The 20802-nt window shown below is 54.8% G+C and overlaps 1 protein-coding gene across 1 annotated transcript; it reads left to right on the forward strand.

Annotated features, from left to right (window-relative positions):
* The first annotated feature begins 708 nt into the window (after window positions 1-708).
* Kmt2b (lysine methyltransferase 2B) lies at window positions 709-20297 on the forward strand. Its single transcript, XM_032893926.1, is given in 39 exon segments — window positions 709-763; window positions 766-869; window positions 871-1071; window positions 2089-2161; window positions 2386-4400; window positions 4601-4714; window positions 4808-4958; window positions 5212-5491; window positions 5670-5725; window positions 5972-6250; window positions 6543-6637; window positions 6918-7016; window positions 7154-7267; window positions 7422-7568; window positions 7660-7755; window positions 8223-8340; window positions 8823-8936; window positions 9099-9283; window positions 9358-9447; window positions 9543-9647; window positions 9782-9855; window positions 10402-10517; window positions 10606-10697; window positions 10780-10917; window positions 12191-12349; window positions 12493-12613; window positions 12692-12770; window positions 12866-13026; window positions 13538-13762; window positions 14012-15305; window positions 15395-15484; window positions 15567-15676; window positions 18302-18439; window positions 18523-18597; window positions 18683-18860; window positions 19099-19206; window positions 19308-19391; window positions 19509-19638; window positions 19715-20297. Coding segments are annotated over 39 exon segments (8139 nt in total). The 3' UTR covers window positions 19991-20297.
* Window positions 20298-20802: the final 505 nt, after the last annotated feature.

Genomic DNA, 20802 nt, shown 5'->3' on the forward strand with positions numbered 1-20802 from the left:
CGCGTAGTCTAGGGCTGGAGAGGAGCGCAGACTCAGGTCCCGATTTCGACCTGAGTCTGCTCTCCTCCGAGGAAGGGACTGGAGACCAACCTCTCCAGCATCTCCCCTCCGCGCCGGATAATGCGGCTACCGGGTTGCGCCTGGAAGTGAGACTAACCCAGCGCCACCGCCCTTCCCTCAGCCCACGCCTAGCGCAGTAGCTAACTTCGTTTGCTGTGTGTCCGTCGGGTTCCCAGGGTCCGAAGGCAACGGTACTCTGGGAATGGTAGTCCATACAGGTAGTTCCGACTAGAACAATGGGAGGAGTCTGAGCCGGGAACCACACCTCCTGTAGACCAGGAACTGGCTCTCCTGGTCTCTGTCGTCAACCCGGTATTCCCAGTTCTCGCGCCTCAGCTGTCGGCGGAAGGAGCAAGGCGACTGGACTACATTTCCCAGAAGACCTTGCGCCTCCCGCTCAGGCCGCGACGCGGGGTCCGCTCTTCAGGTGCGCCTTGAGGGTGACGGCCGACTGGCCCAGGACTCCTGCTCCCGTGGTGCCCCGCGCGTGGCCAGCCCAGCCCCCGGCTCCTGCCCGCCCCACAGCGGCGCTGGTTGTTGTCGTGAGCCGCAGCCGCCCCGCTTTGCCCCTCCTCTTCTCCCCTCCCCCCGGCCCTGCGCACGGGCCGCCCCTCCCCCCGCCTCCCCGGCCCCTCTCACGGTGCCAAGATGGCGGCGGCGGCGGGCGGCGGCAGTTGCCCAGGCCTGGCTCCTGCACGGGGCCGCTTCCGGGCCGGCCGCGGGGTTCCGGCAGGGGGCGGGGCCGCGGCGGCCGAGGCAGCGGAGCCGAAAGAGTGCGGGTAGCCCTGCGGCGCGGCGGCGGCGCGGCAGGGGCCGGGAGGAGCCGAGCCCGGGGAGGACACGGCCCTGCTCCGTTTGCTGGGTCTCCGCCGGGGCCTGCGCCGGCTCCGCCGCCTGTGGGCTGGTGCGCGCGTTCAGCGAGGCCGGGGCCGCGGCCGGGGCCGGGGCTGGGGCCCGAACCGAGGCTGCATGCCGGAGGAAGAGAGCAGTGACGGGGAATCGGAGGAGGAGGTGAGGCGGTCGGAGGTGTCTCCAGCGCCGGGTGGGGCGGAGGCCAGGGGCTTGCAGGGCTCCGGATAGCTCCGAAGGGTGTTGTGGACAAGTGGGATTCTCAGGGCTCCTGGAAATAAGCATTGCAGGAAGCAGGCTGCGTGGAGCTTTCGGGTGGCTAGGGCCTTTGAAAGTGGTCAGAGAAACCCTGACTGCAGCTAGACGCCTGGGCACCAGGCAAGCCCTATTGGTGTCCTGAGCTGATCTTTCGCGGTAGCAATGGCAGAGCAGGACAGGAGTGGGTGAAGAGGCCATAGGGATTGCATGCCGAACCAGTGGTGGTTGACAGCAGCAGCGTGGCCTTAATTGACCAAGGCTAGAGCCTCCTGGGCTCTTACTTGTAGGCTACCTCCTTGGCCCTTAAAATCCGCGACATCTCCCTGGTTTCACCAGTGCCCCAGTTGCTCTTTGGTTCTAAGATAGAGTGGTGGAGGCTTCTTGGGCACGGATTGAAGAGGGATAGAATGAATGCTGAGTGTTGAGTCTGGAGTGAGTGCAATCTTGTTTTTTTTCCCCTCAGCCTTTTAGAAAAGGCAGGAGGATGTGGATTATATTGCTTAGGAGAGCTAGCTGTCCTCTGAGGGCTCAGAGTGGATTCTAATATGATAAACCATCTGCTCCACCTCTCATCTCCCCCAAACACTCCCCATTTAGGAATGTCCTGCGAGGGTGTAAATGGAGGACCTACTTTGTTTTAGCCCTCATTGAATGCCTATTGCTTAACTTGAGGAGACCCTCTAGTGTTTTCTTCTGGGCTAGTGAATTACTGATGGCTGTGCTGGTATGGTCTGGTTCAAGAATGCCTTGTACTTCGTTCCTTCTGACCTTGCCTCAGTCTTTTAAGTTCTTTGGTAAATAAGGAGGATTATGTTAAGGTGGAAGCTAACTATCATATCCGCAACACCTGAGACCCAGGTAGAACCAGGTCTCTGGCACTGACTGCTGTTTCTCCCCTTCACCCTTGGTCCCCTAAATTAGGAGTTTCAGGGTTTTCATTCAGATGAAGATGTGGCCCCCAGTTCCCTGCGCTCTGCGCTTCGGTCCCAGCGAGGTGAGTGATGGGGAAACTCTACCTCTCTAGTGTAATGGGAAGGTTCTTGCCCTTTGTGTTCGCTGGTCTCCAGCAGTTATCGAATGTGTCCTGTGTTCAGTCCAAGGCAGCCTGGGCTGTGGGGAAAACAGACAAGGAAGACTTAGTATCCTGCCCTTCTGGGTGCTTTCCTTAAGACTACAGGGCCAGCTTGACCCATCTCCCCACGACTGTTCTCCTTTTAGGTCGAGCCCCACGGGGTCGGGGCCGCAAGCATAAGACGACCCCCCTTCCTCCTCGACTAGCAGATGTGGCTCCTGCCCCTCCAAAGGCCCCTACTCGGAAAAAGGGTGAGGAGGGCACAGAACGGATGGTGCAGGCACTGACTGAACTTCTCCGGCGGGCCCGAGCACCCCAACCCCCCCGGAGCCGGGCACGGGCACGTGAACCCTCTACTCCCCGTCGGTCTCGGGGAAGGCCCCCAGGACGGCCAGCCGGCCCCTGCCGGAAAAAGCAGCAAGCAGTGGTGGTGGCAGAAGCGGCTGTGACAATCCCTAAACCCGAGCCTCCACCTCCTGTGGTTCCAGTACAACACAAAGCTGGCAGTTGGAAGTGCAAGGAGGGACCTGGCCCAGGACCTGGAACCCCCAAACGTGGAGGGCAGCCTGGGAGAGGCGGCCGTGGAGGCAGGGGCAGAGGCCGAGGTGGACTTCCCCTTATGATCAAGTTTGTTTCCAAGGCCAAGAAAGTGAAGATGGGACAGTTGTCCCAGGGACTAGAATCAGGTCAGGGTCGTGGTCAGCGTGGGGAAAGCTGGCAGGATGCCCCCCAAAGAAGAGACGGAGATGAACAGGAAAGGGGACCATGCAGAAAGAAGCAGGAGCAAAAACTGGAGGAGGAGGGAGAAGAGAAGGGAGAAAAAGAAGATGACAGTGAGGATAACAGCAAGCAACAGGAAGAGGAGGAGACTGAGAGAGCTGTGGCTGAGGAAGAAGTGATGCTAGCCAAGGAGAAGGAAGAGGCAAAGCTTCCATCACCACCCTTGACTCCTCCGGTCCCTTCACCACCTCCTCCTCTACCACCCCCTTCAACATCTCCACCTCCAGCATCCCCTCTACCACCCCCAGTTTCTCCTCCTCCCCCACTTTCCCCTCCCCCATATCCAGCCCCAGAGAAGCAGGAAGAGTCTCCTCCTCTTGTCCCAGCTACGTGCTCTAGGAAGAGGGGCAGGCCTCCCCTGACTCCTAGCCAGCGGGCAGAGCGGGAAGCTGCTCGATCAGGACCAGAGGGCACCCTTTCTCCCACTGCAAACCCCAGCTCCACCACAGGAAGCCCTGTGGAAGACAGTCCTACTGTGGTTCCCAAAAGTACCACCTTCTTAAAGAATATACGGCAGTTTATTATGCCTGTGGTGAGTGCTCGCTCCTCCCGTGTTATCAAGACGCCCCGGCGATTTATGGACGAAGACCCTCCCAAACCTCCGAAGGTGGAGGCTTCTATTGTTCGACCTCCTGTTGCAACCTCCCCACTTGCTCCCCAGGAACCAGTACCAGTCTCCTCTCCACCTCGTGTCCCAACTCCCCCATCTACCCCAGTCCCGCTCCCTGAGAAGAGACGGTCTATCCTAAGGGAACCCACGTTTCGCTGGACCTCACTAACTCGGGAGCTGCCGCCGCCTCCACCTGCTCCTCCACCTGCCCCGTCTCCACCACCTGCCCCTGCCACTCCCTCCCGGAGGCCCCTGCTCCTTCGGGCCCCTCAGTTCACCCCGAGTGAAGCCCACCTGAAGATCTATGAATCGGTGCTTACCCCTCCTCCTCTTGGGGCTCTTGAAGCCCCTGAGCCAGAGCTGCCTCCTGCTGATGACTCTCCAGCTGAGCCTGAGCCTAGGGCAGTGGGGCGGACCAACCACCTCAGCTTGCCTCGGTTTGTCCCTGTGGTCACCACTCCTGTTAAAGTCGAGATGCCCCCCCATGGAGCTCCGGCTCTAAGCGAAGGGCAGCAGCTTCAGCTCCAGCAGCCCCCGCAGGCCTTGCAGACCCAGCTCCTACCCCAGGCACTACCACCACAGCAACCACAAATGCAGCCACCTCCATCACCACAACACACGCCACCACTGGAAAAGACCCGTGTTGCAAGTCTGGGTCCCCTGCCACTATCTGGGGTGGAGGAAAAAATGTTTAGCCTTCTTAAGAGAGCTAAGGTGCAGTTATTCAAGATCGATCAACAGCAGCAGCAGAAAGTGGCAGCTTCAATGCCGGTGAGTGTGGTGCTCTGAGCAGGTCCCTGTCCTCAGCCTGTACAGCTGCCTCCCTAGATAGTGTTTAGCAGGAACACGCAGGGCCAGTCTCCCTTTTACCTCCTTCTGTTACTGCCCTGATCCCATCCCTTCCCTCTCCTGTTCCCCTGCTCCCATGGTCCTCACTTCGTAGCCCCTGACCCTGTTAATTTCCTCATCAGCCAAGCCCTGCAGTACAAACCGAGGAGGCTGTGGGGACTGTCAAACAGACCCCAGACAGAGGCTGTGTCAGGTCTGAAGATGAGTCCACGGACGCTAAGAGAGATGGAGCCTCGGTATGCAGTGAGAGGAGGGTCTTCTGAAGAAGGCTGGCCACAGGACCATATGGAGCCATTTCCCACACCTCTTCCTGGTTTTTCCTCTCCCAGGGCCCTGAGTCACCTGTACAAGGCCCCCGAATCAAACATGTCTGCCGTCATGCTGCTGTGGCCTTGGGTCAGGCTCGGGCCATGGTGCCTGAAGACGTACCCCGCCTCAGTGCCCTCCCTCTCCGGGATCGGCAGGACCTCGCCACCGAGGGTAGGGGATTTATGTAGTGGGAGGCTTAAGGACAAGTAAGGTTTGTGCATGAGCAAGAGCACCAGGGAGCTGAGCAGAGGGATTGGATGGGGTTTAGGGGAAGATGGGTTGTAGTGCTGCTGGGTCTTGACAGACCTGGTCAGGTCCAGAACACTAGAGTCAGTCAGTGTGGAAAAGCAGAGGGAAAGTAAGGAAGTGAGGTAGGATACCTAGTGGCTTTGTGGCTCTATCTCCCCTCCATCTGCTGCAATAGATACGTCATCAGCATCAGAGACTGAGAGTGTCCCTTCCCGATCCCAGCGGGAAAAGGTGGAATCTGCAGGGCCTGGGGGAGACTCGGAGCCTACAGGGTCTGCAGGGGCCTTGGCCCACACACCACGGCGATCACTGCCATCCCACCATGGCAAGAAGATGAGAATGGCTCGTTGTGGGCACTGTCGGGGTTGCTTGCGTGTTCAGGACTGTGGCTCTTGTGTCAACTGCTTGGATAAACCTAAATTTGGGGGTCCCAACACTAAGAAGCAGTGCTGTGTGTAAGTAGCTGGAGTGTAGCCTCTGGTCCCGCCTGGGGTTGTCAATCACCTGAGCCTCTTGTCCCAGCCCCTCTTCTGCCCAGCCAGAGCAGTGGGATTGGCATCCTTGTGGAGAGCTTCCTCTCTTCCCCCAGACCACCAGTCCCCTACCCTGGTGACGTGCTGCTCCCCTCCCCAGATACCGGAAGTGTGACAAGATAGAGGCTCGGAAGATGGAGCGGCTGGCAAAAAAAGGTAATAAGGTTTGAAGACTGTTGCTTCGCAAACCTTATGTAGATAGTGGGGTGGCCATGTTTGCTTTCTACTCATGCCATTGCATTTGACACGTGTCCTTTTTTTTTTTTTTTTTTTTTTTTTTTAAATCAACGCTTAAACCTGTCCTGCATTCTTTCTTTTGTGCTGCACTTTCTGGTTTTCCTTTGTCCTGGTGCCCATGTCCCTGGCTGAGTTCAAATCCTACCAAGTCCCCTGTTCCCACAGGCCGGACGATAGTGAAGACGCTGTTGCCCTGGGATTCCGATGAATCTCCTGAGGCCTCCCCTGGTCCTCCAGGCCCACGCCGGGGGGCGGGAGCTGGGGGGCCCCGGGAGGAGGTGGGGGCCACTCCCGGGCCCGAGGAGCAGGACTCCCTCCTACTGCAGCGCAAGTCAGCCCGACGCTGCGTCAAACAGAGGCCCTCCTATGATGTCTTCGAGGACTCAGATGACTCAGAGCCCGGGGGTCCCCCTGCTCCAAGACGTCGCACCCCCAGAGAACATGGTATGTTCTTAGTTCCTTTTATGATTCTTCCTTTTGGCCATTCTTGGGGTGGAATCCAGGGTCCGCTGTGTCTTAAGCTTAGAAGGGACAGGACTCCCCAGTCTGTCCAGGAGGGTTAGTTGGGAACAGAAGAGGAGGTCATTCTTGGGGGACACACAGCCGGTGTGTTCAGGACTCATTGAAGGTTTTCCTTCTGAGCCTTGGTTGGAGGAAGTCTTGGGAACAAACGTGTAGGTGCAGATGGGTAGAGGACCTGGCATAGGAAGGGTCAGCTGTCCTGTGTCCTGCCTAGAGCTGCCAATGCTAGAACCTGAGGAGCAGAGCCGGCCCCGCAAACCCACCCTGCAGCCTGTGTTGCAGCTCAAGGCCCGAAGGCGCCTGGACAAGGTCAGCACGGCCCGCTCCGAGAACCCCAAGCCCTGTGTGAGGCATGGCTCCTGCTCTCCAGGAGCTACCTGGCAAGTCAGGGTGATGGGCACACCTGAGTGTCGTGGTGTGTCCTCACCAGAGGACAGGTCCTGAGGGATGAGGCAGGCCTTGCCTTTCTGGAAAGCCAAGTGGGATCTGGGCAAAAGGCAGGGTCTGGCAGGTTGGGGGAGGCCAGTGAGGAGAGGCGTCTGCAGAGGGGTGGGGTTGGCATCTTGTGACAACCCCATGTCCTCCTTAGGATGCTTTAGCCCCTGGCCCCTTTGCCTCTTTTCCCAATGGCTGGACTGGAAAGCAGAAGTCTCCTGATGGTGTGCACCGGGTCCGAGTGGATTTTAAGGTACAGGGTTGAGGGTCACTCTTAGAGCTTGTAGTGGAAGAAACTTCTTGGTTGTGTTGAGAGGAACCAGAGCTTTCAACATGGATCTGACTTGTGTTCCTGGCTGCTTTCCAATCCTGTGTTCTCTCTTACCCTAGGAGGATTGCGACCTAGAGAACGTGTGGCTTATGGGTGGTCTCAGTGTGCTTACTTCCGTGCCAGGGGGGCCACCGATGGTGTGTCTGCTGTGTGCTAGCAAAGGCCTCCATGAGGTTGGTGCTTTGCCTTTTTTCTTTTTTAAAGCAAAAACAAAGTCCTGGCCTCCAAGTCTTCTCCGTTTGCCTTTCCTGACCTTGACCTCTCAGCCAGGGACCATCGCCTGGCTGTCCAGCCTCATAGTGTGTTTCATTTCCTTACTCCTTCTAGCTTGTCTTCTGCCAAGTCTGCTGTGACCCTTTCCACCCCTTCTGCCTGGAGGAGGCTGAACGGCCCTTGCCCCAGCATCGTGACACCTGGTGCTGCAGGCGCTGCAAGTTCTGCCATGTCTGTGGGCGCAAAGGCCGAGGGTCCAAGGTAGGCACGGCAGCCCTGGGCAGGTAGAGGCCTGGGGGTGGGGGATGTTCTGATGCAGTGTATTGTACACTTCTTTCTTCTCCACTGCCAGCACCTTCTGGAATGTGAGCGCTGTCGCCATGCTTACCACCCAGCCTGCCTGGGACCTAGCTACCCAACCCGGGCCACACGTAGACGGCGCCACTGGGTGAGAGATGAGCCCACGTCCCTTGTTCAAGCATTCTACTTGTTCCTCACCCTCAGACTCAACCTGACCAAAGCCCTCATAAAGATGTGAGGGTTGCCCATTGCCCCGAGACTGACTGGCAGCTTTCCCTTTGTACAGTGTACATAAGCAAACTGTAGATGTACAAGTGGTTTCTACGGAGCTCGTGGGCCCAGTATTCCCAGCCGCACACTCCTGCCCCTTTCTTCCTCCTCCCCCTTACCATCATTTTTTTTTTTTTTTTTTTTTTTTTTTTTTTCGAGCTGGGGACTGAACCCAGGGGCCTTGCGCTTCCTAGGCAAGCGCTCTACCACTGAGCTAAATCCCCAACCCCTTACCATCATTTCTTGTCCTTCCCTCTACATCTGTTTCCTTCTACTCATCCTCCCGTTCACCTGTCAACCTGCTTCAGCCTGATGTCTGGCTTTGTTCTAACTCTGCTTCCCCAGATCTGTTCAGCCTGTGTGCGCTGTAAGAGCTGTGGGGCAACTCCAGGCAAGAACTGGGACGTCGAGTGGTCTGGAGATTACAGCCTCTGCCCCAGGTGCACCGAGCTCTATGAGAAAGGTGGGACCTGGCAAGAGAACAGGGCGTGGGGGACTGTGGTGGAATGGGCCAGGCTCTGGACAAGGGACTCAACTCATGGCCTCCAGCACCAAAAAGAAGAGACTGGTAGTAGCTTTCTGCCTTTGAGCTGCTTCAGTGCTGTTGAACCAGAGTCCTGCAGTATACAGATAATGAGCACAGAGCAGAGCCACTTGGGAGTAGTACAGGTACAGGGCCTAGATCCCTCCTGGAAGAACCCGAGTTCCCACTGGGCAGGGTCAAGACTGTACTGTCTGTGTTTGTTCACCCGTACAGCGTCTTGTCTTTTGGAAGATGGAAGGGCTACAGAGAATACAGATTTGTCCACGAACCGCTTTTTGGTCTGAAGGGTGCAAGGGAGACAGCTGTCTGTAGTGGTCAGATGATGTGTGCGGCTCTGCCCACAACTCAGGCTCTGACCAGCCCTGGCTGCTCTGACTGTGACCTCTAACTTCTTCCCCCAGGGAACTACTGCCCAATCTGTACACGCTGCTATGAAGACAACGACTACGAGAGCAAGATGATGCAATGTGCACAGTGTGACCACTGGGTGCATGCCAAGTGCGAGGGACTCTCAGGTGAGTTACCTAAGAGTACAGGTTCAACGCATCGCGGGGACCCTGTCCCGGCCACAGGCCTGTAGGGTGACATGTGCACTAACTGTCCTTGTACCTTGGGGGGCTCCTGGGAACCGTTACATCTTTCCAATCCATTGTTTCCTTTGTCATTGGCTGTTCTAGATGAAGACTATGAGATCCTTTCTGGACTGCCAGACTCCGTGTTGTACACGTGTGGGCCATGTGCTGGGGCAACACAGCCCCGCTGGCGAGAGGCCCTGAGTGGGGCCCTACAGGGAGGCCTGCGTCAGGTGCTCCAGGGACTGTTGAGCTCAAAGGTGGCAGGCCCATTGCTGCTGTGCACCCAGGTCTGGAGGGACCCAGAGGCAGGGTGGGTGGAGTTGGGCTCAGCCCTAGCCCTTCTGACTTCCCCCATTTGCAGTGTGGGCAGGATGGGAAGCAGCTCCACCCAGGACCCTGCGATTTGCAAGCTGTGGGACGGCGCTTTGAGGAAGGTCACTATAAGTCTGTGGTGAGTGCGACATGGGAAGGAGCAGGTGGCTTCCATGAGCAGTTTGAGGTTGAAGTTTGGGGTAAGGGCTCAGACACTAAGAAACTCACCTACAGCACAGCTTCATGGAAGATGTAGTGGCCATCTTGATGAGGCATTCAGAAGAAGGAGAGACCCCAGAGCGCCGGGCTGGAAACCAGATGAAAGGACTCCTACTGAAGGTGAGTGCTGGGGTGATGCTTGGGGTGAGTTGGTGGGTGTGGGCAGAGGGGGTTAAAGAATGTGTCCTTCAGACCCTGCCCCATCTATTCTTGAGGGAAGGCAGCTCTTCTCATCCTGTCAACCCATTTCCCAGCTGCTAGAGTCTGCGTTCTGCTGGTTCGATGCCCATGACCCTAAGTACTGGCGACGGAGTACCCGGCTGCCGAAGTGAGCATGGCTGAGTAGCTGGAGGGGGACCAAGGAGTGAGGGCACTTGGGATTCCAGGGATGAGGCTGGCATAAGGGGTAAGGTTCATGTCAAGGCTGAAGAAGAGGGTGGCGGAGCCAGGGTGAGTCTTCCTTACTGCTTCTAGACTAGCAAAGATGCACAAGCGAAGTTAGTTCTATCTTTGTTTCTTCTTTTTGAAGGCATCTGGGGAGCTCATGTTGGGGTGGTTAGGCAGGCACTGATGGCCCAGGTAGTCAGAGTGGTGACAAAGATTGTAGGAGTCTCGATATATAAAAGGAGAAAGTGTCCTGGAAGGGGTGACATCTGGACTGATGTGGAATACTCCAGGAGCATGGAGAACAGCACATGTAACTGGCACAGAGAAGCTTGGCTTCTCAGAGAGAGAGAGGGAGAAAGGGAGGGAGGGAAGGAGGAATGAGGGAGGGAGGGAGGGAGGGAGAGTTGGAGAGACTGCCTGTATCATGGGTAGGCTCTAGTTGAATTGCCTTTGTGGAGCTCATCAGATGCTGACCCTGTCTTCACAGCGGGGTTCTCCCCAATGCCGTGTTGCCTCCATCCTTGGACCATGTCTATGCTCAGTGGAGACAACAGGAATCTGAGACCCCAGAATCTGGGCAACCTCCAGGGGATCCTTCAGCAGGTTGTGGGAAGCAAGGGCCGAACCCTGATTGGTGTGCCATGCTCTAGGTTCTGACTCTCTTAGATTTACTTTCCCATATCCTCTGCAGCTTTCCAGAGTAAGGACCCAGCTGCTTTCTCACACCTGGATGACCCTCGTCAGTGCGCACTCTGTCTCAAATACGGGGATGCTGACTCTAAGGTAAGGGCTCCTACGCAGAGCTCTAGGTTGGGGGCCTGGCCCTGGGGACTTCCCCATCATGCCACTCCTCTTCTGCCTGCAGGAGGCAGGGAGGCTCCTGTACATTGGGCAGAATGAGTGGACACATGTCAACTGTGCCATTTGGTCAGCTGAAGTGTTTGAGGAGAATGACGGCTCCCTCAAGAACGTCCATGCTGCTGTTGCACGTGGAAGGCAGATGGTAAGGGCATGGGCCCAGAAAGGTGGCATCCCTCAGGGTCACAGGTTAGCACTTCCTTCAGAGTGGAACTAACCTAATCCTTTATTAAATGGTGATCTCTGGACATGTCCTTCCATTCCACTGCTCGTCCCTGTTACTCTTATTGTGGTGCTGGGAATTGAAGTCAGGGCCTCACATATGCTAGGCAAAATGTTCCACCACTGAGCAATGTTATAATCTCAGCAGCACCCCTCTCCCCTTTTTTCTTTTCTTTTTTTCGGAGCTGGGGACCGAACCCAGGGCCTTGCACTTGCTAGGCAAGCGCTCTACCACTGAGCTAAATCCCCAACCCTCCCTTTTTTTTTTTTTTTTTTTTTTTTTTTTTTTTTTGAGACAATGACTCATGAGCCCTGGCTGGCCAGGTACTCCTATGTAGTCCAATCTAGTTTAAAATGTAGTCTTACTGCTTCTGCTTCCCAAGTGCTGGGGTTGTAGATGTGTGCCCCAAGTCTGGCTCCCTTGGTGCCCATTTGGTTGTCTCAAGACTAGCACTGATGGGGTTGGGGATTTAGCTCAGTGGTAGAGCGCTTGCCTAGGAAGCGCAAGGCCCTGGGTTCGGTCCCCAGCTCTGAAAAAAAAAAAAGAACCAAAAAAAAGAGACTAGCACTGATGACTGGTGGCACTTTCTCTAGTTAGATGTAGGCCTGTGTCCCAAGAGATAGAATTTACACACCTTGTGTACGGTACATTTGTAGACTCCTTCCATACAGCGTCATTTTTCTCTCTCTAGACAGTTTCCTTGACCCAGTTAAGTTAGCTTCAGAATCCGTCCTCAGCCAGGCGTGATAACACACCTTTAGTCCCAGTGCACTGGGAGGCAGAGGCGGAATGATCTCTTGTGTCTTGTGAGTTTGAGGCCAGCCTGGTCTACAGAGTGAGTTCCAGGACAGCCAGGGCTGGGTGTATAAAAACCCTATCTCAGAAGAGAAAGAATCCTTTTCACTGTGTGCTCTTTGGTGGGGTCCTGGAGAAGAGCCTCCTCTTGGCAGGAGCTGTCGTGGTGACTAAGTGTGAAGAAGGTGGCAGGCACTGATCAGTAAACGCTGACCGCTTTCTCCAGATCTTGCTTTATGTGTCTGAGGTAGTTTGGCTGTGTTCCTGGCCCTGGGCACAGGCAGGGAAGGATTCCTTCCTACCTAGCTGTGCAGGGTGCTAGGCCAGCCAGGGCCTGGGCAGTGTTACCAGTGATGCAGAGCTACCTAGTTCTCACCTCAGCAGTCCCTTCCTCCCACAGCGCTGTGAGCTCTGCCTCAAGCCTGGAGCCACAGTTGGCTGCTGCCTGTCCTCATGTCTCAGCAACTTCCACTTCATGTGTGCCCGGGCCAGCTACTGCATCTTCCAGGATGACAAGAAGGTTTTCTGTCAGAAACACACAGACCTCCTAGATGGCAAGGTGGGCCAGGATGCTGGGGACCCACAGCCCAAACTCCCTGTTATCTCAGGCTTTCCTCAACTGCTGAGTCCTACAGAGCTATGCTGTCATGCTTCCCAACCCTCTGCCAATCCAGAAACCCCCATTTGCTTCCTGCCTCCCAGGAGATCGTGACCCCTGATGGTTTTGATGTTCTTCGGCGAGTCTATGTGGACTTTGAGGGCATCAACTTCAAGCGAAAGTTCTTGACTGGACTTGAACCAGATGTCATCAATGTACTCATTGGTAAGCCTTTTACTCTCTTAGGTACTGCTTCTGACCTCACCTGGCCCTACCTTACTTGACCTCTCCTTTGTGCCATAGGCTCCATCAGAATCAACTCCCTGGGCACCCTGTCTGATCTCTCAGACTGTGAGGGTCGGCTCTTCCCCATTGGCTACCAGTGAGCACTCCAGGGCTGATGAGGGGAGGAGGACTCCAGGGCTGGATGTTGTTTCTAGGTACCCCTAACCCTCTTGTCCCATACGTCTGCTCCAGGTGCTCCCGCCTGTACTGGAGCACAGTGGATGCTCGGAGGCGCTGCTGGTATCGGTGCCGAATTCTAGAGTATCGCCCTTGGGGGCCAAGGGAGGAGCCCGTTCACCTGGAAACAGCTGAGGAGAACCAGACCATTGTGCATAGCCCAGCCCCTTCCTCAGGTAGCACTTGGGTACTGCCTCACCCCCTTCTCCAATTGGGGTCCTCACAAAGCTCTTCCCCCACTTCCAAGCCTTCCTCTGTGTGTCGAGAAACTTGAGGATGCACTTAGTCTTCTCTCTCTCTCTCTCTCTCTCTCTCTCTCTCTCTCTCTCTCTCTCTCTCTCATGATAGAAGCAATAGTAGTTGACTTAGAGGCTTTGAAGCAGACGGCAGGGGCTGTGCTTAGCATTTCACTGGAAGGAGAAGAGAGCACCAGGCTACTAGCCATAGGGAACAGGAATGTTGACAGCAGCTTCCTGAGATCTGTGTGCTCTTGTAATGTTTGGTTGGTCTGGCTGAATACATAGATTCTGCTGCATTACCTACAAGGGATAGTGGCCCCCTACAGAGGCCAGGGGGGTCAGATCCCCTAGAGCTGCAGTGGTTGTGAGCCACTTGATGTAGTTGCTGGGGCATGGGTTGGGGGTTTTGGTACAGAGCCCCCAGCCTCTCTTATTCTTGCCTTTTCAGAGCCCCCCAATCATGATGACCTGCCAGATACAGATTCCCTGGTTCCTGGAGATCCTGTACACCTCTCACCCATTCAGAATCTGGATCCCCCACTTCGGACAGATTCAAGCAATGGCCCTCCTCCCACCCCCCGCTCCTTCTCAGGGGCTCGAATCAAAGTGCCCAACTACTCACCATCTCGGAGGCCCTTAGGGGGTGTCTCATTTGGTCCTCTGCCCTCCCCGGGTAAGCACAATGGGTAGAGCAGATGGGCAGTGGTGGTGGTGTTCTTTAATCCCAGCATTTGAGAGGCAGAGGCAGACTAATCTCTTATCGGTTCAAGGCCAGCCTGGTTGCAGAGGCAGTTCCAGAACAACCAGGGCTACAGGGAAACTCTACCGCCACCCCCCCCCCCCCCATATATAAATAAATGGGTAGAGCTAGCTAGGAAAATTGGAGTTGCTGAATTGATACTGGACTTTTTTCGTCTCACAGGAAGTCCATCTTCTCTGACCCACCATATCCCTACTGTGGGAGACTCGGACTTTCCAGCTCCCCCGAGGCGATCTCGGCGTCCTAGCCCCCTGGCCACCAGGCCACCACCATCCCGGAGGACCTCCTCTCCTCTCAGAACTTCCCCTCAGCTCAGGGTGCCCCTGTCTACCTCAGTCCTTACACCTACCTCAGGGGAGCTGGCTCCCCCTGACCTGGCCCCATCTCCCCTACCACCCTCTGAAGACCTGGGCCCAGACTTTGAAGACATGGAGGTGGTGTCAGGACTAAGTGCTGCTGACTTGGACTTTGCAGCCAGCCTGCTGGGGACTGAGCCCTTCCAGGAAGAGATTGTGGCTGCAGGGGCCATGGGGAGCAGCCAGGGAGGCCCAGGGGACAGCTCAGAGGAGGAGGCCAGCCCTACCACTCGCTATGTCCACTTCCCTGTGACAGTGGTGTCTGGCCCTACCCTGGCCTCCAGTTCCCTTGCTGGAGCACCCCGGATTGAGCAGCTGGACGGAGTGGATGACGGCACAGACAGTGAGGCCGAGGCTGTCCAGCAACCCCGGGGACAGGGGACCCCTCCTTCAGGACCAGCAGTGGGCCGAGGAGGGGTCCTTGGAGCAGCAGGCGATAGAGCCCGACCTCCTGAAGACCTGCCTTCAGAAATTGTGGATTTTGTGTTGAAGAACCTAGGGGGTCCTGGGGAGGGGGCTGCTGGCCCCAGAGAGGACTCTCTCCCCTCAGCACCTCCCTTGGCTAATGGTAGCCAGCCCCCACAAAGCCTGTCCACTAGCCCAGCTGACCCCACCCGGACATTTGCCTGGCTCCCTGGAGCGCCAGGGGTCCGGGTACTGAGTCTGGGTCCTGCTCCAGAACCCCCTAAACCTGCCACATCCAAGATCATCCTTGTCAACAAGCTGGGGCAGGTATTTGTGAAGATGGCAGGAGAGGGTGAGCCTGTCGTACCCCCAGTAAAGCAGCCATCTCTGCCCCCCATCATCCCCCCAACAGCCCCAACCTCCTGGACTCTGCCTCCAGGACCCCTGCTCAGTGTGTTACCAGTGGTAGGGGTAGGAGTGGTCCGGCCTGCCCCACCCCCACCTCCACCCCCACTAACACTGGTGTTCAGCAGTGGGCCCCCCAGCCCACCACGCCAGGCGATCCGTGTCAAGAGGGTGTCTACCTTCTCTGGCCGATCCCCTCCAGTTCCTCCCCCAAACAAAGCTCCCCGGCTGGATGAAGATGGAGACTCCTTGGAGGATACTCAACATGTGCCAGGGGTCAGTGGCAGTGGGTAAGTGTGGGTCTAAGGTTGGGCTTGGCAGACCGACCGGGAGGAGACAGGAGAAGGAAGACTCCTGGGCTTTCTGTGCTGCTTTTCAGGTTCAGTCGCGTTCGGATGAAAACGCCCACAGTACGTGGAGTTCTGGACCTGAACAATCCTGGGGAACACCCTGAGGAGGAAAGCCCTGGGTGAGTGATCAGGTCCCCTCCCTGGAGGCTCTGGACACCCCCTCCCAATAACTTTTGCCTCCTGACAGGTCTTTCTTGACAGGCGCCCCCAGGACCGGTGTCCTTTGCTGCCACTCCCAGAAGCTCCTTCCCGGACTCTCGATGGTCCCTCAGACCTACTGTTTGAATCCCAGTGGCACCACCACTATTCAGGTAGAAACCAACTTTTCCTCTCACTGCCTCCTTGTGCTTGACCCAGTGGTGACTGACAGAACCTGGATTGGTTCACTTTCAAAACACAGTACACAGCAGGGGCTAGTTGGGTTTTCATTCTCTAACACCAGAAAACAAAAACAAAAAACCCAACATACTCAGTGGGTAAAAGCCCCAGGCTAAGGTGCTGGAGTTATGTACCGTTTGGGAGCTCCTGGCCTTGTGACAGCAGAATTGGTGTTAGAAGTGAGCATCTGGGAGGTGGTAGCACACACCTTTTAAGTCCAGCCCTGGGGAGCAGAGGCAAGTGCATCTCTAGGTTTGAGGCCAGCCTAGAGTTTCAGGAGAACCAGGGCTACATAGAGAAACCCTGTCTCAGAAACACCAAAAAAAGGGAAAAAAAAAAAAATCAGATATAGAGATGTTTGTAGCTGTAGGCTGAGCCAGATTTGATTCAGATTCAGGGGTAGTCTGGGCTGAATAGGAAGACCCTACCTCATAACTGAAGGGAACAAAACACCGAGGAAAAACAGCAGCCCCATGAACAAGCTCAAATGTCTGGGCTTTGTGCAGCTGGAGGGGGTGGGGTAGGGGTGCATCTAATGGTAGGAATCAGAGTATTGGTGCCTAATAAAGCCAGAAGGTCAGGTCACCCAGGGAGGGTGGAACCCTAGGACCCAAGTGAGGGGCAGGAACAGTAGGAAGATTAGAAAAGGCTGGTGTTCACCAGAGGCCAGAAGTGGAGCTGTCAGTAGTTCACCTGCCACAGTGAGCCACCAGACCAGGGCTGTGAGTACTGGATTGGCAGAGTGCATGAGCAGGTGGCATGGAGCGGGTAGGATGTTGAAGATAGTGGTTGGTGAAAAGCCAGAGCAGCACCCAGGCAGCTAGCCAAGAAGTTGAGCTCAGGATCAGGAGGAGGTGGGGCAGCAGGTCAGAGAGCTTGAGGCTATGAGGGCTGCAACTTCAAAGCTGAGGAGAGGGGGAAGGGTGGTGGTTGAGAAAAAGGGCATGGGAGAAGAGTGATCGGCTCTGAACAGGTGACTCCTGGAATGGGAGGAAGCTCTGGTAGATGTGCCTAGAGGTTGAGCCTCAGGTGGGCGCTGGAGTGATTTTGTCTGCTAGACTGTGAGACTAGAAGTGAGGTTCTCCGTTGGCCTCTGGGGTTACTCTGTGAAGCAGCTGAGTAATCTAGCAGGCAAACTGGGTTTGTAGTGACCTAGTTCTACTCAGGTGTTTGGGTTCACTCAGTACATAGAGGTAGGCTCTAAGCACCAAATTAGAGCCAGATGGACTAAGGCTGCTTAGCTTAGAGGCTGTGGTCTGGCTGGCATTGGGGTGTGATGGTGATGATGACAGGCACATTCCTGATTGTGGGGGCCCAGACATAGCCTTTCTGCAGCTCAGGGGGTTACATCTGTATGATCCCAGATAATCTTGAGTTGCAGAGGTCTCATGAGTCCAGAAGTTCAAGGCCAACCTGGACAATGTAGTGAGAACCTGTCTTAGCAAAACTGAATAAATACAGACAGTCTTAAGAAGTCCCTAAAATAGTTTATAACCTTCCTAATGCTGTGTGACCTTCTAATACAGTTTCTTACGTTGTGGTGATCTCCAGCCATAAAGTTATTTTGTTGCTTCTTCATAACTAAATTGCTAATGTTCTGAATCATGTAAATATGTAATATGCCACCCTCAAAGGGATTACAACCCACAGGTTGAAAACCACTGGTTTGTAATAAATATAAGCACTTGAATGTGTCCAAGCCTATAAATTTAACTTTTATAAGAATTTAATGTGGACTCAAGAGATGGCTCAGTGGCTAAGAGCACTGGCTGCTCTTCCAGAGGTCCTGAGTTCAAATCCCAGCAACCACATGGTGGCTCACAACCATGTGTAATGAGATCTGATGCCTTCTTCTGGTGTGTCTGAAGACAGCTATAGTGTACTCATACGTAAAATAAATAAATCTTTTATAAAAAAAAAAAGAATTTAATGTATTATCAGCTGGGATATAAATTGGTGATAGAGTGTTTTCCTAGTGCATTCAAGGCTCTGGCTTCAATTTTAGTACTCTCTCCAATTATTTATTTAACTGTGTATAAGTAATTCTCCAATATCTGTAGAGTCTGTTTCAGGGACAGAATAATTATAGGGTGTATATATGGGGTGGGCTAGCTTTCACTGAGCCGGCAGGGCCCAGGCCTTCATGCTTCCGTGCAGCTGCTCTATGGTGGAAAAGTTTTTCCAGGCCCCTTAGAACATTCAAATCAACGCCATAGGACTCACTGGGTAATTGAAGCAGGAAGAGGACCATCTGTCTCCTGTATGTGTTTGTGCCAATGGGTGGGAGGAATTGATGTCAGCTGGGAATCAGGGGCACTTAGGTCTTTTTTTTTTTTTTTTTTCCTTTCCTTTTTCTTTTGTTTTGAGACAAGGCCTCTATGTAGCCCTGGCTGTCCTGGAACTCACTTAAGTAGACCAGACTGGCCTCAAATTCAGAGCTCTCCCTATCCTTGCCTCTGGAATGCTGCAATTAAATGCATGTACCGCTTGCCTGGTAGCAATGACTTTTGAGTCCAGGAAAGTGATCCTCTCCTACTTTTACCTCCCCATGGAAGCAGGTGAGGCCTCAAGCTCTGAGGAAGAACCTCCATCCCCAGAGGACAAAGAAAACCAGGTTCCGAAACGAGCTGGTCCACACCTGCGCTTTGAGATCAGCAGTGATGATGGCTTCAGCGTGGAGGCTGAGAGCTTGGAGGGTGAGTTGGGGGTGGGTAGCAGGAACAGTAGCAGAGTGGGAGAGTGTTCATAGCCCATCCTGACTTCTGGCTCCTCATTCCAGTGGCATGGAGAACTCTAATTGAGAAAGTGCAAGAAGCTCGAGGGCATGCCCGCCTCAGGCATCTCTCCTTTAGTGGTAAGAGGTATCCCCAGGAATCCTGGGAGCAGGGGCAAGGTAGGCCCTTCGTGTGACTGCTATGTCCCTCCCTTCCTGTTCTCAGGAATGAGTGGAGCGAGGCTCCTGGGTATCCACCATGATGCTGTCATCTTCCTGGCAGAGCAGCTGCCTGGGGCCCAGCACTGCCAGCACTATAAGTTCCGCTACCACCAGCAGGGAGAGGGCCAGGAGGAGCCACCTCTGAATCCCCATGGGGCTGCTCGCGCTGAGGTCTATCTCCGGTCAGTGGTTGGGGAGCTCAGGGGTGGAAATTAAGTCTAGAAAGATTGAAACAGAGACACTAGGCTACCGCAAGAGTAAATCCGTAGACTTCACGCCAGAAGTGTAGCCCCCATCCATCTCCTGTTTTGCTACCTTCAGCCCTGTAGTCCTTGGTGATGCTGGCTCAGATGAAAGAATAGCTAGGCAGCGTCTCTGAAGGAATGCCCGTGACCCTCCTACTTTTCTTCACACTTACAGGAAGTGTACCTTTGACATGTTCAACTTCCTGGCCTCCCAGCACCGGGTGCTCCCTGAGGGAGCCACCTGTGATGAAGAAGAGGATGAGGTGCAACTTCGGTCCACCAGGTGTGCAGAATAAGTCGGGGTGCTGGGGTCTGAGAGGGTCCTAAAGGGGGCGACTGACTGTTCCTGGCTACCAACTTATGTGGTATTTTGTCCCCTACCAGACGTGCCACCAGCCTAGAGCTTCCTATGGCCATGCGTTTTCGTCATCTCAAAAAGACATCCAAAGAGGCTGTGGGTGTCTACAGGTTAGTGGGGTTTGGGGTGTGCCCCTTGGGTGGACAGATAGGTGCCATGATGAGGAACTGCCTGGTGTCTGACCCCATTCCCCTTCAATTCCCCAAGTGGTCTGTTCTGCTCTGCAGGTCAGCTATCCATGGACGAGGTCTGTTCTGTAAACGCAATATCGATGCTGGTGAGATGGTCATCGAGTACTCTGGCATTGTCATTCGCTCAGTGCTGACTGACAAGCGAGAGAAGTTCTATGATGGGAAGGTAAGTGCGGTAAGGGTGAGGTGAGTGGATGTGGACTGACCTGGCAGAAAGCTGACTCCTCCACTCCATGCTGCAGGGTATTGGGTGCTACATGTTCCGCATGGATGACTTTGATGTGGTGGATGCCACCATGCATGGCAATGCCGCCCGCTTTATCAACCACTCATGTGAGCCCAACTGCTTCTCTCGTGTCATCCACGTGGAAGGCCAGAAACACATTGTCATCTTTGCCTTGCGTCGCATCCTTCGAGGTGAGGAGCTCACCTATGACTACAAGTTTCCCATCGAGGATGCCAGCAACAAGCTGCCCTGCAACTGTGGCGCCAAGCGCTGCCGTCGCTTCCTTAACTGAGGCCATGGCTGCCCCGGATTCCTCACGTGCCCGCTGCCATCTCACCCTGGCCTGTGGCTCCCTAGTCTCAGTATCTCACTCCTACCTTCCTGTTCATGGTGGATGTGGGCATGTAATGGGGCAGGAGCCCTGCCTTCACCCCTCCTGCCCACCCAGCCATTGCCTCCTTCCTCCTTCCCTGGGGACCCAGGATGTAGATATTGTACAAAGGTTTCTAAATCCCTTCTTTTCTATGCACTTTTTTATTTAAGAGGGCGGGGTCCCAGGTGGGAATCCCCCCACAATAAAGTCTGTCAACGTTTGGAAATGTGGTCTCCATGATTTTATTGTGGCTGTGTTTGCGCATGCTTACTAGTGTGCATGTGCTATCTCCTGCTCATAAAGGTCAGGGACAATTTCAGGAGTCAGTTCCAGAAATTGAGGTCCGAAAGTGTGTGTTAAGTGATTTTACCCAGTGAGCCATCTTGTCCACTCTGGCTGTTGATTTGTATGGTGCTGGAGGCAGGTGGAAGCTCCCACTTGGCTGTAACCATAGTAATCAAGGGAGCACCGATGAGATCAGATTGGGTGCAGAGGGGCTAGGAATGGTGATAATATTTGCACATCATGTATGAGATCACAGCACACAAACTAACAAGGTGATGTGCACTTGGTAAGTAAAGGCAGGAAGATCCAGGTCCTAGATTTTTTTCAGTTTCATATGGGGTTCAAGGCCAGCCTGGGCTACATGATGAGATCCAGCCTCAAGGTGAGGGTCTGTGAAGGCACTAGAGCAAGTGTGCTAGTTTCTCCCTTCTGGCACAGCTGAGCAC

Source organism: Rattus rattus, chromosome 2, assembly GCF_011064425.1.
Source record: "Rattus rattus isolate New Zealand chromosome 2, Rrattus_CSIRO_v1, whole genome shotgun sequence".
NCBI lineage: Eukaryota > Metazoa > Chordata > Mammalia > Rodentia > Muridae > Rattus > Rattus rattus.